This window comes from Neopelma chrysocephalum, unplaced genomic scaffold (genome assembly GCF_003984885.1).
Source record: "Neopelma chrysocephalum unplaced genomic scaffold, ASM398488v2 Primary Assembly neopelma1_71, whole genome shotgun sequence".
NCBI classification, from domain to species: domain Eukaryota; kingdom Metazoa; phylum Chordata; class Aves; order Passeriformes; family Pipridae; genus Neopelma; species Neopelma chrysocephalum.
In genome coordinates, this window is record NW_020897731.1 from 8,792,802 (window position 1) to 8,808,279 (window position 15,478).

The following is a 15,478-nucleotide window of genomic DNA, read 5'->3' on the forward strand; positions in this document are numbered from 1 at the left end:
TCATTCTATTTTAAACTTAGACCCTTACTCAATTTAAAATGCTTGGTAAAATCCTGAAGTTCAAAACACCTCAACTACCTTTTTGTTCAAAGGCTCCAAAGATGCTTATGATTACATTTAATATTAGTCTCAGAGACAATAAATTTCTGTGCAGAATACTGCTAAAAATTCCAGACCTACGACATGCAAAAAGAAGGTGGCTCTAAGGAGTAAAAAAACTCTAAACGAAAACATGCCACTTCTTCCCTAAAAAAAAAAATCTTAAACCTCTACTTCAGTGTACCATACCTGTGTACATGTATTTTTAAGCAGATAAGAGGAAGTTATCTACTTCACACATGAAAATTACACTTCTGCTTTTTTGAAGGTACCAATCTAACCCTCACATTTTAAACTTTCTACCACGAAACTGGCAGTATTATTCCACAACCAGATAAATGTTGGGTAACCGAAACCAGTTATAACAAGCTTAAGTAATCTAGTCTCTTAAGCAGCTGGACTACAGTACATAGGCAGGAGTAGCATTGAGCTGTCACAGGTCTTGCAGGAAAATTTGAATTCCCAGGTGAGAAAAAAAGCAAATCAGCAGCATCAAAGCTCTAAATAAGCGAACACTCAACCTTGCTGTGTCCCAGGAAAGGACAAACTGATTCCCAACATTATCTTTCACCTGCTAACCAGTCATTAAGAAACACCACCCTTAAACATGTTTCTTGTGACCAAGCCATGGCATGCACCTCTAAGGCTAGGAATATAAAGCAGTAAAATAAAAATAATTATGTCAACCCATAAGTTTATCTTGGGCCAAAAGAGGCATTTCCTTTCTTTCCCTCCCTCCCTTGCCACCTTTCCCAGGGAACTAGAGCTATAAAAAACTATGTATGCAATAGAAAGCAACTGAACACAGAGGAAACAAGTCAGCAACAATCCACATACACAAAATGCAGTTCAGTGCTTTTGCCTCCAACTGGATTTAGCCCAAGCAAGCAAGCAGACATCAAGACTTCACTACGTGTATAAATCTAAGACATTCAAAAGGGAAAATACCAGTTTAAATCCCAATTGTGTCAGTTAGGGGTGTGGTGCTTCAGATATGCAGTGTGAAGTTTATTCTAAAAGAATGTCACCTCACAAACTGAAATGCTCCAAACTCACCCAACACAGAAATCCTACCCTGAGGTCAGACAACCACCACGGTCCCATGTTAGACACGGGTGGTGCTACCAACATCATCAACTCAAGTGACCAAGCTGTATTATTAAAAACAAACAAAAAACCAACCACCACATAAACTCCAAAACACCACACTGAAGACAATGTCATCTCCATAGTTTCCCCAGTTGCAATGATACTAGTGATCCGATAGCACGCACTGGACTGGAAAACAACAAGCTTAGACCAGAGGTTCAAAGCTTTATGGACTAATGTACAACACAGCACCTACATATACAAGGTTGGGTACATCACTGAAGAACAGGGCTTCTGAAAGTGTGCATTAACTAGATAAGCCTCAAATAGAGCCTGGAGCTGAAAAATTTTGTTTCATAGCTACATTTAAATTCTACAACACTCTCATATCCTGGTAAGTGCTAAAAGACTAAAGAAGCCTATTTAATACTCACTGCTTTCACTAGTCAACTCTCATTGGTCACAGAGGTTTACAGCAACAAAAGCAGAGCAGAATTTGACTACTCTATTAGTAGAATGAAAAGAGCTGTTCTCCATTACAGCTTGAGCCTGCCTTGCTTCTTTATAGCACGTGGACAGGACAGAGCATCCAGCTGACAAAAATAATCACAACAAGCACCACTCTCTTATGCTTTACATGAGTACAAAGAATAAAATTTCCCTTGCACTTTCAATCTGGGGGCACTCAAGAGAGATACCAAACCAAGCTCTTAACCTAAACCTGTAAGTTCCACTACAGTACTCAGATGCATGTATTCATCATAACTGATCTAGACCATCATTATTACTAGCTTAAAAAAAGAGATGAAGAATCCTTTGAGGTTTTATTTTCATTAATCTGATTTTCATAATTTGATTTTAAAGAAATGCACAAATTACCTGATTGAACATATAAAGAACTCGAGTCACATCATTTGCATACTGGCACCTGGAGTAGTCCTCCTCTGCCCAGTACCCTCCCCTGTCGCATCTGCGCCAGGCTCTTCTCTCATCTTGTGAGTTGCCAGGATATATCCCACTGCCAGCAGAATAACGTGTACACAGCAGGTATGCTGTGATGCCTGCCAATGTTCTGGGCCACCTGGGGAGTCAAAAGGAAAAAAATCCCCACATTTAGACAAATTTACATGACAAGTAAATAAAAGGATTAAGCATTACAACATGAAATAAAGAGACACTCAAAACTAAGCATCTCTAAACTATTTAAAAGGCTACCTTGGCTCATCTTCAGTATTTTCAAGCTGTTCATATTTGTGTCTATTAACAAAATGAGTTCTAATGCTAGCATGCTTTTTTAAAATTCTTTCATGAGGTTTCAGGTGGAGAGAAGAAGTGCTTATAAAATAATTAAAAATAGCCTGGTTTTTTTTATAAAAACCCTTACCTACTTCACAAAAAAAAAAAAACCTGTTAACACTATAAAACCAAGCTGAATACTAGTTTTCTACTTGTCCTGTTTGCATGCATTAATGTAACTTTCAAACAACTGCATTCATATCAGTACCAAACTGCAGATATGAACAGAAGACTACATTTACAGTACTGAAGAATAGTAGCAGTAGTACAACCACTTTGACCGCTCCTGCAAACAAAATACCAAACAGAATTTAATGGGAAAAAATTTTGATAAAAATGTTAAGAAAGTAGAAAATAATTCTTTTCACTCAAGGTATATGAAACTAAGCACTTCTTAAGAAAACTTCTAACATTCTCTCCACTTTCTCCTCTAATTTTACTGTGAATTTTTATCTGTATAAACATATACACAGATAAAAAAGAAATAAAGGATAAATACAAAAATTAGATTGCAATACAGCTTTAATGCACTGATCACTCATGAGAGCAGAACTGATTCAAGGAAAACTAAGAATAGAAGGAAACCATGCCTGAATTAAGCTGCAATGCTGAGAAGAGAGAAGGGCAAAGAATGTCCTGATTCTGGCACTCTCTCCTGTTCATATATGCATAAGCAGTATTTTATCAATCACTAATACTTAAACACTAATACTTAAATTTCTTAAATTTTAAAAGTAAAAAGGATACATACTTAAATTGCAGAATGCTAAGTATCTCAAATCCAACAACCCGACATATAAGATTTAAATAAAACTGAGAGCAACAGAGCTTCATTTGATCATCCCATTTTCCGTACCATAAATAAGTCAAGCTCCTTGAACAGCCCTACGAGCTAACATACTTTTTCTCAGTTTTAAGTATTTCAAAGGGCCTTGTCCAAAGCAGCTGAATCCAAAAACTGAACTGGGCAAACAAAAAGTTCCAGTGCATTACACTGTGATTCAAAGTTTGCTTTTATATCTGGACTGTCTGTTAGTAAATGGCCATATATTCACTGCTACGGGTCAAATTAAGAAATGCTCAGAATATATCTATCTTCGAAAAAAAATAATTCTGTGTTTGCAGGAGGATGAAGTAAACACGTTGAAGGGTGTTCCATTTCCAGGAAATTAAAAACTTAAATACTATTGCCAAAACGGACAAACTGAAAAAGTAAGGACCATTTTTACTCCTTATTCATCAGTTAAGTAACTCCTCTTACTGATGATGGTAGGATTAATCACAGTTCTTCCTCAGAGAAGAGAATTAACTCCAGGGATGGACAAAGGCAAAAGGCTACACTTCTCAATTATATTAAATAATAGAAGAGATTAAACTTTTGAGGTATACTGAAAGTCTTCTCTATCTCAAATTCCTATTTATTCTTAATCAGTTCCAACAGAACAATTTTAGCATGTTCAGTAATGGAAGAAAGACTCTTACTGCAGGCCATTTTGACCATTACTTAGGTTTGGGCAACAAGCAACAAAAAGATAGCTGCTGATGGCATCCCTATATTGCAACAACCATAAAAGAATTTAAAGTCAGTAAGAAATCTAATGCAAAAGACTAGATGATAAATACAAACTAAACTAGAAAATAGGGACTTTAAATTTAACTAAATTTTATCACAGTTTTGGCATTACAGGTAACTTCTCTATATTGTAGTAATATAATTTTGTTAAGACACAGAGACTTGTTACTACGACCATCACCAGAGTATTTGAATACTAGAAGAGACAGCAGATTATTTGAGTATCATAGCAGAGCTTCATCCAGCCTAGGAAATAAGCATTCCCTTACATTCAAAGCCTCAGCAGCCACTTCAAGTAGTTAACAGAAGTGTCACCATCAACCACTATCAGAAAGGAAAACTTATACCAGATTTGGTGGCAATGGAGGTAGTTAAAAGAAAAAAGAAAAATTTAAGAATAATTAGCACAGATTTTAAATGCCTGGAATTATACAGAGGTATTTTAGAGAATAGAAATTAATTAAAAGAACAGGTATGGATTCTGCAATGGTAACATAAGTTTTTTACCATCTTTTTGCCCATAAAGAAGAAAAGGTAGCAGAAAGGACAAAAATCTTCCACAGTAAAAATAACAACAGCCTTGTTGTGAATTGCCACAATTCCAGCAGTAACTTTAGTGCAACATTACATTCACTCTAGCAAGTTAATAAAAACTTCACATTGTATCATGTCTGGCCAACTCTGATCATAGAGAGAGCAAGTTATGGATGTGCTGGGGGGCGGGAAGGAAGGATAGGGGGATACAATACACGTAAACTTATCCAAATCAATGAAATTCAGCAGGGACTGATTCAACACAGAAATAAATTCTGATTCAACACAGACTGGAAAAACAAGTACAGAGATGAAATACTTCTATATTCCCAATTCTTATGTATCCATAATAAGCCTTCAATGAATGAAGCCAAAGAGAACACAGGCAGACGAGGACAAGTAATAAATAAGCTGGCACAGCTGTTAGAAGACATGCAGGCCCACAAATACCTTGCATAATACACCCAAATCTCCACTTCCAGAATGAAGAGTCAGTTTCCAGAAACACGCCACTGGAGTGCCAAAACATAATTTCCAAAACCATTTATCAATGCCGAAATTTTTTTATTAAGTTTCCACATCAAAGATGTCACTTTGAAAGCGGTATTTGTCTCTGTCTTTACAGACAGTTTTCTAAAAGTTGTATTTTTCCAAAGCATTTTCAGTTAAAGTGTGGTCGGCTTAGTTTTGACTGAATGTATTGCCTTACAGACCGAGTGCCACATGGCCTTAGGATAATTTAAATTCTGCAGTCCTGACAGATGTTTATGACAGAACCGCCAAGACAAATATTTTCACTGAAAAATGGCACATGCTGTTCCTTTTCTCACTATTCACATCTAGTGGTACAGAATTAGAAAAAGAGGAAACAGTTTCTCTCTGGTTTCTCAGATTAGGACTCAAATGAAAAAACAAGTTTTTCAGGAGAGCTTCAATGACTATGTTCTTAAACAAGTATGATTTCTAAGCTATATATATATATCTTCTGGAATTCCTGTAGCCATCAAACAAAAAAGTGAGAGTTTGAGTGTTTAACACTACTTCAAAGGCTATTAGATTATTATAATAGCCTTTATTATTATTACTTATTTGCCTTTTCTCCTTGTTTTTATCTCCACCTTCCTATTTTTGTTACCCCTCTCTTTCTCTTTTGTTACTGCTCTTTTATTCCTGCTGAGTTTCCTTTGTGTTCATCTTCCTACATGGCATTTTATCATCTTTTGCCATGACCTTCTCAAAAGAATACAAGCAATGCCAGACAGTCTTACAGTGTGTGCTACTTTTAGAACAAATTTCACAGAATCACAGAATATGTTGAGTTGGAAGAGACCCACAAGGATCATCACGCCCAACTCCTGGCCCTGCACAGGACCATCCCCAAGAGTTACATCATGTGCCTGAGAGTATCATCCAAACGCTTCATGAACTCTGTCACGCTTGGTGCTGTGACCACTGCCCTGGGGAGCCTCTTCCAGTGCCCAAATACCCTCTGGGTGAAGAACCTTTTCTAATATCCAACCTAAAACTCCCCTGACACAACTTCAGGCCATTTCCTTGGGTCATGTCACTGGTTATCACAGAGAAGAGATCTGTGTCTGTCCCTCCTCTTCCCCTCACAAGGAAGTTGTAACTGCAATGAGGTCTCCCCTCAGTCTCCTCTTCTCCAGGCTGAACAGACCAAGTGACCTCAGCCCCTCCTCACATGGCTTCCCCTCAAGGCCCTTCACCATCTTTATTGCTCTCCTTTGGACACTCTCTAAGAGCTTAATATCTTTCTTATATTGTAGCACCCAAAACTGCACACAATATTCAAGGTGAGGTCACACCAGTGCAGAGCACAGTGGGACAATCCCCTCCCTCAACTGGTTGGTGATGCTTCGTCTGATGCCCCCAGGACACGGTTGGCCCTCCTGGTTGCCAGGGCACTGCTGACTCATATTCAACTTGCCGTCGACCAGGACCCCCAGGTCCCTTTCCATGGCACTGCTTTCCGGCATCTCATTCCCCAGTCTGTACATACATCTGGGGTTGCCTCATCCCAGGTGCAGAATCCAGCACTTTCCCATGTTGAACTTCATATGGTTGGTGATTGCTCAGTCCTCTCTCTAATTTCCCAAGGTCTCTCTGCAGGGCCTCCCTGCCTTCAAGGGAGTCAACAGCTCCTCCCAGTTTTGTGTCATGTGCAAACTTGCTTAGTATCCCTTCCAGTCCTGTGTCCAAGTCATTTATAAGTAAGGTGTTCAAGAGAGCAGGGCCTAAGAAGAGCCATGTGGAACCCCATTAGAATTTAGATATCTACAGACACATTTTACTGGTGAAACTAATGTATTAGTCGTATAACGAATTAGAAAGCTTTCTACTAAACCAGACATAGAAGGTGGGCAATTTAAAACTCACAGCTTTCTGCCACAATCTCACATACACAAAACCAATACAAATGCACAGTGTCATGAAAAGAAATGCTTTGTGAGGAACAGTGGCCCTTATCCTCTTCCCTCTCTCATTCACAATACACTTTCAATGGGTACGAGTTGCTTTGCAACCCAGTGATGAATGAGATGGGGGAACTGATTCCAGCTTCAACTACATTTTCCTTATTCCCTATTTTTGCTAAATGAATGTTAAGCTGTACTATTCTCAGGCATGAACTGTTTCCTCCCAATACCTGTATGAGATGAGCTGAGGAGGCATTCTCTTTCGATGGAGTTGGAGAGGACATCCCTCCAGCAGGGCTCAAAAGGTGAATAATGAAATTCTCACCATCCAAACAAATGCTATGTAAGTCTGTATTCTTAATTTCTTGTGAGTCTAATCTTCAATATCTTTCACAGTTTACCTATCTGCTAGCAGAAGTGCAAATGTGGACTGTATTAACACTCTTATTTCATTACTCTTTATAATTAGGTGCTCAAAATTTATCACATATACATAAGAGTAGACAGCTGTGGGGGAAAAGATGGCTCATTTATGTTTAAGTACTGTAATTTCATTTCAGGGGGAAAAAAAAAAAAACAGTCCATGAGACTATAAAAGAATTCTTTTCTTCATATATATTAATTCTGTTTTGAAAGCATTCATTTCTTAAAATGAACAATAACTTTCAGTTACAATGAGCTTTTATATCATAATTTAATTAGCTTACAGATAGTCCAGTATTCTTTAATTATTACATCCTAGTAATTCTCTAAATTTAGCATGATAATTACAATTTTAAAATATATTATGCCCAGGAAGTAACAGCTCTCAAAAAGTTAATTCTTATATTTAAGAAAGAATTCTATCAACTGCCATCATAAAATCATGTTAAACACAACAGTTAAAGGATTTACTGAAGTGGAAGCATTTTAACATACAAACTGTATTTTCAATTAATCATTGATTGTAACACATTCAGGGATATTAGCTGAGTAAGACTTAAAAGAATATTTAAATTAAAGCAAATAGGTTCTATGCTGAAGTTTTTGGCTAACCTTTACAAACTATGCTAAACTATTACTGAGCCAAAGACACTGATGACAAACGTCTTTTGCTACTTTGCTATCTCATCTCTGCAGGGATAAAAGTCTAGATGCCAGTTTTGAAACACCTTCCAAGCTAAAATGACTAACCAGTTCCAACTCAAAAACTATAAAATCAAATTCACCTAGGATCATTTACAGCCATCTGCTCTGAACCATTTCTCACTAGTCAAAGCCTTATTTCCATATGCTCTCAAAGGTGAAAAATTACTCTTTATTATTACTCTACCTAAGCTACAAGTGGAAGTCTGTTTTAGTAAACCCAGATATCGTGAACTTTTTGATAAGCTGAACATTTCCTGAAATCTTATTTCTTTCTACTGAATTCCAGAGGGGGTAAATCCTATTCCACTGAACAGTCACTGAACAGCACAGGTTAATTTAATGGAAAACACTTTGAAATAAGCCTTTACCATCTGTTTTCACCTCTAATGGCTAATCACAGAAGAACAATTCACACTTGTATCATAAAAAAAAAAGCATAAGTGATTTAAATAGATGTGTTCTTTGATGAATACAGCATGCATCTGTTTGACTTTCTTTGCCTTTTACCCTAAGCAGGAAGTTCTCATTTTCTAATGTAATGCTTATCCCTGCAGTTGAAACCACCACAGTGTAAAAAGATATGCACAAAGTTTCTTATATAAATAACTCCTTACAATGTGAAAGTGTAGTTCTTCAGTAGTTCCAAACTGCCTCTGTGCAGCAAGTGATCTTTACACTACTTTCTTTACAAATAGCTGCTCATACTCAGCCAGCCTTCTTCTCAATTGTCCAACTAATGAACATAAAGGAGATGAACTTGGAACTAATGCTCTCAGCCAGGAGTTTAGTTAAATTTTAGCTACAACTGGAGGAGGCCTTTTGTACTTGAAAGCTTGTCTTCCCTCCCCCCACAATTATGTCCCAACAACATGCTTTAACTTACTTTTCATTTCTTAATATAAAAGATTTATGGTCTTAGATTGGCTGTATACAAAGATGATGACTTCAAAGAACTCTAATGTACACAGGGAAAGATTATAAGTGTAAACAAAAGACCAAGCAGAAGATCAACACAGCCAAGCAGCATAAGAAAAGTGAAATGAGAGGATAAAAGCAGTTTTTACAACATTAAGAAACCCTATGCACCGTAGGGAACACAATGCTATTACATACACTAATTCTCAGTAGGAGCTACTGCAGGGAGGTATAACACAGAGTAGTTATAAAGGGAATTACCTTAAATATAGAGAATCTATACAGAAGCTATCTGTTACAGCTGGCACCTCCAGGAGTAACGTGTTGTTAGAGTAACCAGCAGCAGAAAGATCAGAAAAGGGAAAACAGGTGAAGAGATAAGAACAAAAGATAAAATACTCTGCAACACCCAACACAGTGGAATATCAGAGCTACCACTACAGTCCCAACAATCATTAAAAGGAAGCAGCACCATTCATATTACTTACTCTAATACAATGGGGGAAAAACCCCAAACTATGCTGTGTACTTCTCATATAGTGATTCTGTTGTATGTGAGCAGAAAGATTCTAAATAGAGAATTATAACCTGGTGGAAATCACCCTGTCAGTATGTAGTCCAACTCTAACTTACAGGTAATCTAAGAAGTTTAATTCTATTCCAATAATTTCATTTATATATTTCAAATATAATAGCTTACTTTCCATATCTTTCAAGGATGTGTTAACTGGTTGAAAGTTTAACATTTCATGGTATAGTTTCATGCACTTCTGTCAGCATATAATATTTTTATACAAGTAATCTATTAAACACAGTTTACAAGCAAACATCCACATAGGTGCCTTTAAAGCATAAAATCTTAGAAACGAGATTAAATGGACTTTCCTCTGAAAAAAAACCCTGAGGTTACTCACCTGAAATCCCCTTTATTATTCACAACCCTCTCTGGAGGGCAGTACTGTGCAGAACTTTCTAAGACTACGATGTCTACTGTCCTTGTGTTATTCCCACGTCTGGTTTGCACATGGCAACCCCAGTTTCCTGTGGAGCCAGCCTGAATGTTTGAGATTGTCAGTGCACTGGGAAGATAAAACAAACAAATAAAACTCAGTCTTGCAACAAAATTTATATAAGCTTTACCAAAAGATGATATACAGAAAGACAATGGAGAAACACATTACATACAACCATGAGTGATCTTACAAAACCAGAGCTATCTACAACTCTATGTACTGTAATTAATAGAGAATTATTTACTATTCTTCAAGCTCTCAATTTTGCCAAGGTAGGAAAGAAAAACAACAGCCATGGGAAAAAGTCCCTTGACTTCAGAAAGAAGACCTGAGAAGTCCAAATTCCTTATGTGTTATCATTGCTCTTTAACACAAACCATTCAGTTGTTCCAGAAAGGCCAAACTAAAATAAATTTCCAAATGCATGATTTGTTATAAGGACCAAAGTACTAATTTACTAGTACAACTACAGGATATATAACCACTCCATAGATGCCGAGTAAGTCAAGAGTGAAGAATCCAAAAGTAGTTCAGTTAAATGCCTTGTTTTCAACATTTTCACCATTTTAATATTCTAAGAGAACAAATGTGGCCTACCACAAACATATTTTACATGAACTGCATTGAGTAAAACTTGAAGAAAATTAAAACCCTACTGCAACAGTTCTGGGCAACTTGCTCTAGCTAATCCTATTTTAAGCATGTAGGCTTGACTAATCAAATCTCTAGATCTCCTTCCTCAAAATTTATAGGTAGGAGGAGATATTTGAAGTTACAGACTACTTCCCTACTTGGGATGTTTCTGTCTACATATGTTCACTCAGTGAGAATATGAGGGGACCTTACTGGTTATGGAAACAGTCACCAAATCGGAGCAGAAAACAGGGAGTGGGAAATACATTTTCTCCCTATGGATTCACCTTGCAATCAGTGAGCAGTTATGAATCATGTTTTTTTCAACAAAAATACCCTGGGACTCATCAGTTTCCACTATCTTCCCATCCTGATACCACAGGACTTTCATGTCTTGATCAATATACGAAGCCATACACTGGAAGGGTAGACTATCTCCTTCAAAGACAACCTGACGATGAGATGGAGTCATATAGAAAGATGGTAATTCAAGCGGCGGTTCTAGAATTCAAGAAGTAAACCCACAATTAATAGTAAGAATCTGTTATAGACGTAATTTTCAAAAAAGGAGAAAAATACACTCAGTTTATCTCTAGAGAATGCTACTCATCCTTTGCTTCTACAGACTAACATCCACAATCATCAATTTACTTATTTCCAAAATATAACCTTGTAAATTGCATCTTGCAAGATTTATATAAACATTTAGTGCATCAGATATTGAAATATACAAATTATCATCATATTCTTTTTCAAAATGTGTACTCCTTTAATATATTTCAAGAATCTTTTGCTAGCCCACATGCAAAAGAGTGAAAAACAAATTTGAAGGAAAAATATATTTATGCATTTTAGTTCTTCACAACTTCTCACTACTAAGACTCAAAAATCACAAATACATATAGTTTTTCATTTTTATAGATGGAATAATTGTAATAAAAGAAGTAGTTAAGCAAGTTGATAATGGTTTTGTCACGAGAAGTCTAATCAAGAGCAGAATCACCATGTAGGAAAGTAATTGAAGATCTTTTTAACTTCAGAAATTTGGGGTTAGAATAATTCACACATGTAAAGTCAGATAGCTAGACTCTGGAAAGAAATTATCAGCTTCCAATTCCTCTTGTGAAGTTTAGGTAAAAATCTCTGAAAAACACAGGTTAGCAGAAAAAAGGAGTTTATCTCTAGAGAATGCTACTCATCCTTTGCTTCTACAGACTAACATCCACAATCATCAATTTACTTATTTCCAAAAGCAAGCAACACTGAATCACAACTAAAATTCAGCCTCTGAAAAGGAGTCACTATTACCACTGTCATACAAGTGCTGAATTTTAGGAAAACAAAAAGCAGAGAAAGTTTATTCCCTAATATTAACAGAACATAGAATGCTTTAGAAAACAATTTTCAGTTGTCAGGAGTGCTTACCACAGGTCAGAAGCTCCTGCTTAACACCAGTCACTGTCTGTGACTGAAGTGACTTGGGATAGGCACATTTTGTCTCACGTACAGTTATATTTCTTTCTTTTAACCACTGATGCATCCACAGTATGTTGCAATCACAAAGAAGATAATCAGTCTGAAATTCTCTGCAACAAAAAATGGGTATTTACAGTGATAAACTGCAAAACTCCAAGGTCTGAAAGCTTGACATCAACAGCTGTGCAATGCCTTTCATTGTCACAGACACACAAACAATAAGCAGTGAAACTCCAGAATACAGCGGAGTTGCCTGCCTCTACCCACTAGAATATACTCTAATCCTCTGCAAACTGTGATCTGAGAACAAAAGAACATACTCCCTGAGAAAAGGAATTCTCTCCATAAATGAGGAACATCTAATACCAGCACATGAAAAAATTTCTAGCAGTTTCGTTCCTGGAGGGTGTTCACGCATATGCATCATCATAACTTAAGAACACACTTCATTGCTTAATTTTATCAAATGCTTTAACAGTAAATCAACAGAAACAGCTTCTCACCCATTTCTCTTTCCAGAACCACTATTCACACAATTTTACTCTGCTTTATATAAAAATCATAAGGTTTTTAACTGATTCATAAAGTCTTCTCTGTTAAGTTAGTACTTTCTACTAAAAAGTTATACCAAACCTCCCCACAGATGTCTGTTGAAGTCAGCTAAATAAAAAGACATTAATATGAACTAATTTTAGAAATTAGTATTTTATCTGTTTTGAAACAGTTAAAAATATGCCAAAACATATGGCTATGTCTATACTGTTTTTACGTCTAGTGAAAACTTTTTTTCATTTACAAATGTCTACAGGATAACACAACATCACAGGCAGAACATTTCAAACCCGAAATCAACATTCCTGTGAAACTTCATTTGGTGTTCGTTCACAGGAATTCCTCCAGATACACACATTTTTAATGTCAAGGATTATATCCAGGTTCTCCTGTCTGATCTGTGGTGTTCTTGGACAGTAATCTTTATACACACAATTAAAACACCAGGAATAACAACTTACGAACAATTAAAAGAAGCTGGAGGAGGAAAAGAAACATTTGCTTTTATAAAAAAAGAAATTAACTCAAGTGTCAAAGCCAGAAATCAAAGCTTCTGAGAAAGACAGTACAGGAAGCCAATTGTCATGACTACCAAGAAAAAATGCAAGCTAATCATCACCACTGAATTTTCTTCATTTACTTTCTTCCTTACAACTCATGACTCTAAGAGAGCAAAATAACATGATGTACCCATGGTTACACGTAACAAAACTATACTGTTATTCAGAGACTAAGATCTTTCTTAAAAGTATTTGATCCCCTTGTTATAAAGGTAAAAAATGCTATTTATTTACTATAAATGATAAATTCAGAATAAAACTTTTGGAAGCCCAGATGCCAATTGAGCTTTGTTCTTTCAGAACTATGTAACAAATAGTGAGCAGCTTTTGAAGGGGGTTGTACAAAGACCCAAATATCTGTACATACATACACCTGCCAAGTGCTTATTCAGATAAGAAAAACCAGTTAGGAGGATTAAAAGTAAAAATGCAAAACAAAGCAAGTGTATATAATATGTTTTTTTGTTAAGAACACAAGGGATCATGCAAATTAAGATTAGATGCAGTAAGTACTTACAGAGACCTCAGTGAACCAAGATGATCAAATGTTCCCTGAGTAACTGTAGAAAACAGATTTCCAGAAAGATTCCTGAGAAATAAAAGTATCATGATTTTAACTTATCATCAAACAACCAACATATGAAATAAAAAATCCCCACTCTCTTCAAGATAACACTATTTTTACAAACTACAATATACTATTATTTCACTCTCTCATAGTTCACAAGACTGTAAGAATAATAATCAGGTGTCAATAGCTTAGCAAAATATCCCAAAATAAACTGTTCCCCAATACTTCTGTTTTAGCTGAAGAATTTTAAGATTGTGAAAAAAAATTAATGCAAAGACTTTATTTTTATTTAAAGCAACAATCAGCACATGTTGAGCATAGCTTTCAAGAAGTTGGAAAACTTCTCTGTTCACAGTGAACTGATGTATTCCTATTAACATGCTGTAAGAAGCATGTTTGATCAATCTGAATATTTTTAAAAAATATTATACATACCACTTCCTATATATTTTATTTATATATATATATATATCAGTGAAAGCACTGTGTGAAAGGATCCAAAAACCAGGGCAAGGAAACATTTCATAATTATACGTGTTATCCTCTAAAGTAAATTAATTAATTAATAATGGCCCATCTTCGCGAACGAAGATTTGGGGAAAGGTCTTTTACCTTTCCAGCCTGCGCAATGGATTTTTTTTTAGGTGAGACACAGCCTGCGCTGAACTGAGCCCACCCTTTAATCCTAAGGTTCATCTGCCGGGGCCAAGCAAGCTTGGACAATGGCAGTGAGGTCCTCAGGACGTAGGTTTGTTTAGAGTGACCTTCTCATAGATGGATGGCCTCACAGGCCTAACGGACTCCATCTGCCCGGGGTACTGGCTGGATTCGAACCTGGGTCGCAGAGGTGAGAGTCCTGCACGCTAACCACTAGGCCACCAGGGGTCCCCTCTAAAGTAAATAAAGAACTACAAAACATGCAAGAAAGCCAGCAAAACATACCCACACCGATGCCATGTTAGAAGGCATGGATATTAAAAGATTCTATAACTCTGAAATATTTTTCTAAGGAAAATATTTTGTACAGTCTGCTAGTCACTTCCACCTCCCCTGCTATACCTTCTGAGAAACTGGAAAGCTGTTGCCAAGGCCAACAGAGCAGGGAATAATATGGTTTGGGTTGGCCCCACTGCTCTTTAAGCTTGCTACTGAGTAACAAAGCTGTCTGTCTTTCAACCCACACTTAAACAAACTACTCCGCTTGAAACAAAGAATGTTAACTTACATAAAGCTAAAACTTAGGTATATTTATATAAAACAAATTATACTTACAATCTAATAAGGTTTACAAGTCCTCTAAATATATCTGCGTTCAGGCAGCCTATTCTGTTATTAGTTAAGTCTCTATAAATAGGAAAAAGAAACATTAGAATGAACCGGTTTATTTTCAAATGACATACAGTCTGCTAACAGAAGTATATGAACTAAGATTCATGAGTAACAGAATGCACCACATATATATTTGGTCTTTTTCAGCAAAACCCCCAAGGAACTGCTATATAGCTGTATACACATGCATATAGACTCCTTAATCCATTTCTTAAGTAATTATAGTTGCCTACATACAGTTCAACAGGCCTAGCCTTACCAGGAAATTCCCCTAG

General features: G+C 36.4%; 1 protein-coding gene across 1 annotated transcript in view; it reads right to left on the reverse strand.

Annotated features, from left to right (window-relative positions):
* The window catches only part of ADGRA3 (adhesion G protein-coupled receptor A3), a 55,685-nt gene that overhangs the window by 18,204 nt on the left and 22,003 nt on the right, over positions 1–15,478 (reverse strand). Inside the window, exons 4-9 of the mRNA XM_027686553.1 lie at positions 15,147–15,218; positions 13,821–13,892; positions 12,141–12,301; positions 11,003–11,216; positions 9,984–10,148; positions 2,068–2,269 (exon numbers count right to left, since the gene is read on the reverse strand). Of these exons, the coding sequence (XP_027542354.1) occupies positions 2,068–2,269; positions 9,984–10,148; positions 11,003–11,216; positions 12,141–12,301; positions 13,821–13,892; positions 15,147–15,218 (886 nt within the window). The remainder of the gene's footprint in view (positions 1–2,067; positions 2,270–9,983; positions 10,149–11,002; positions 11,217–12,140; positions 12,302–13,820; positions 13,893–15,146; positions 15,219–15,478) is intronic.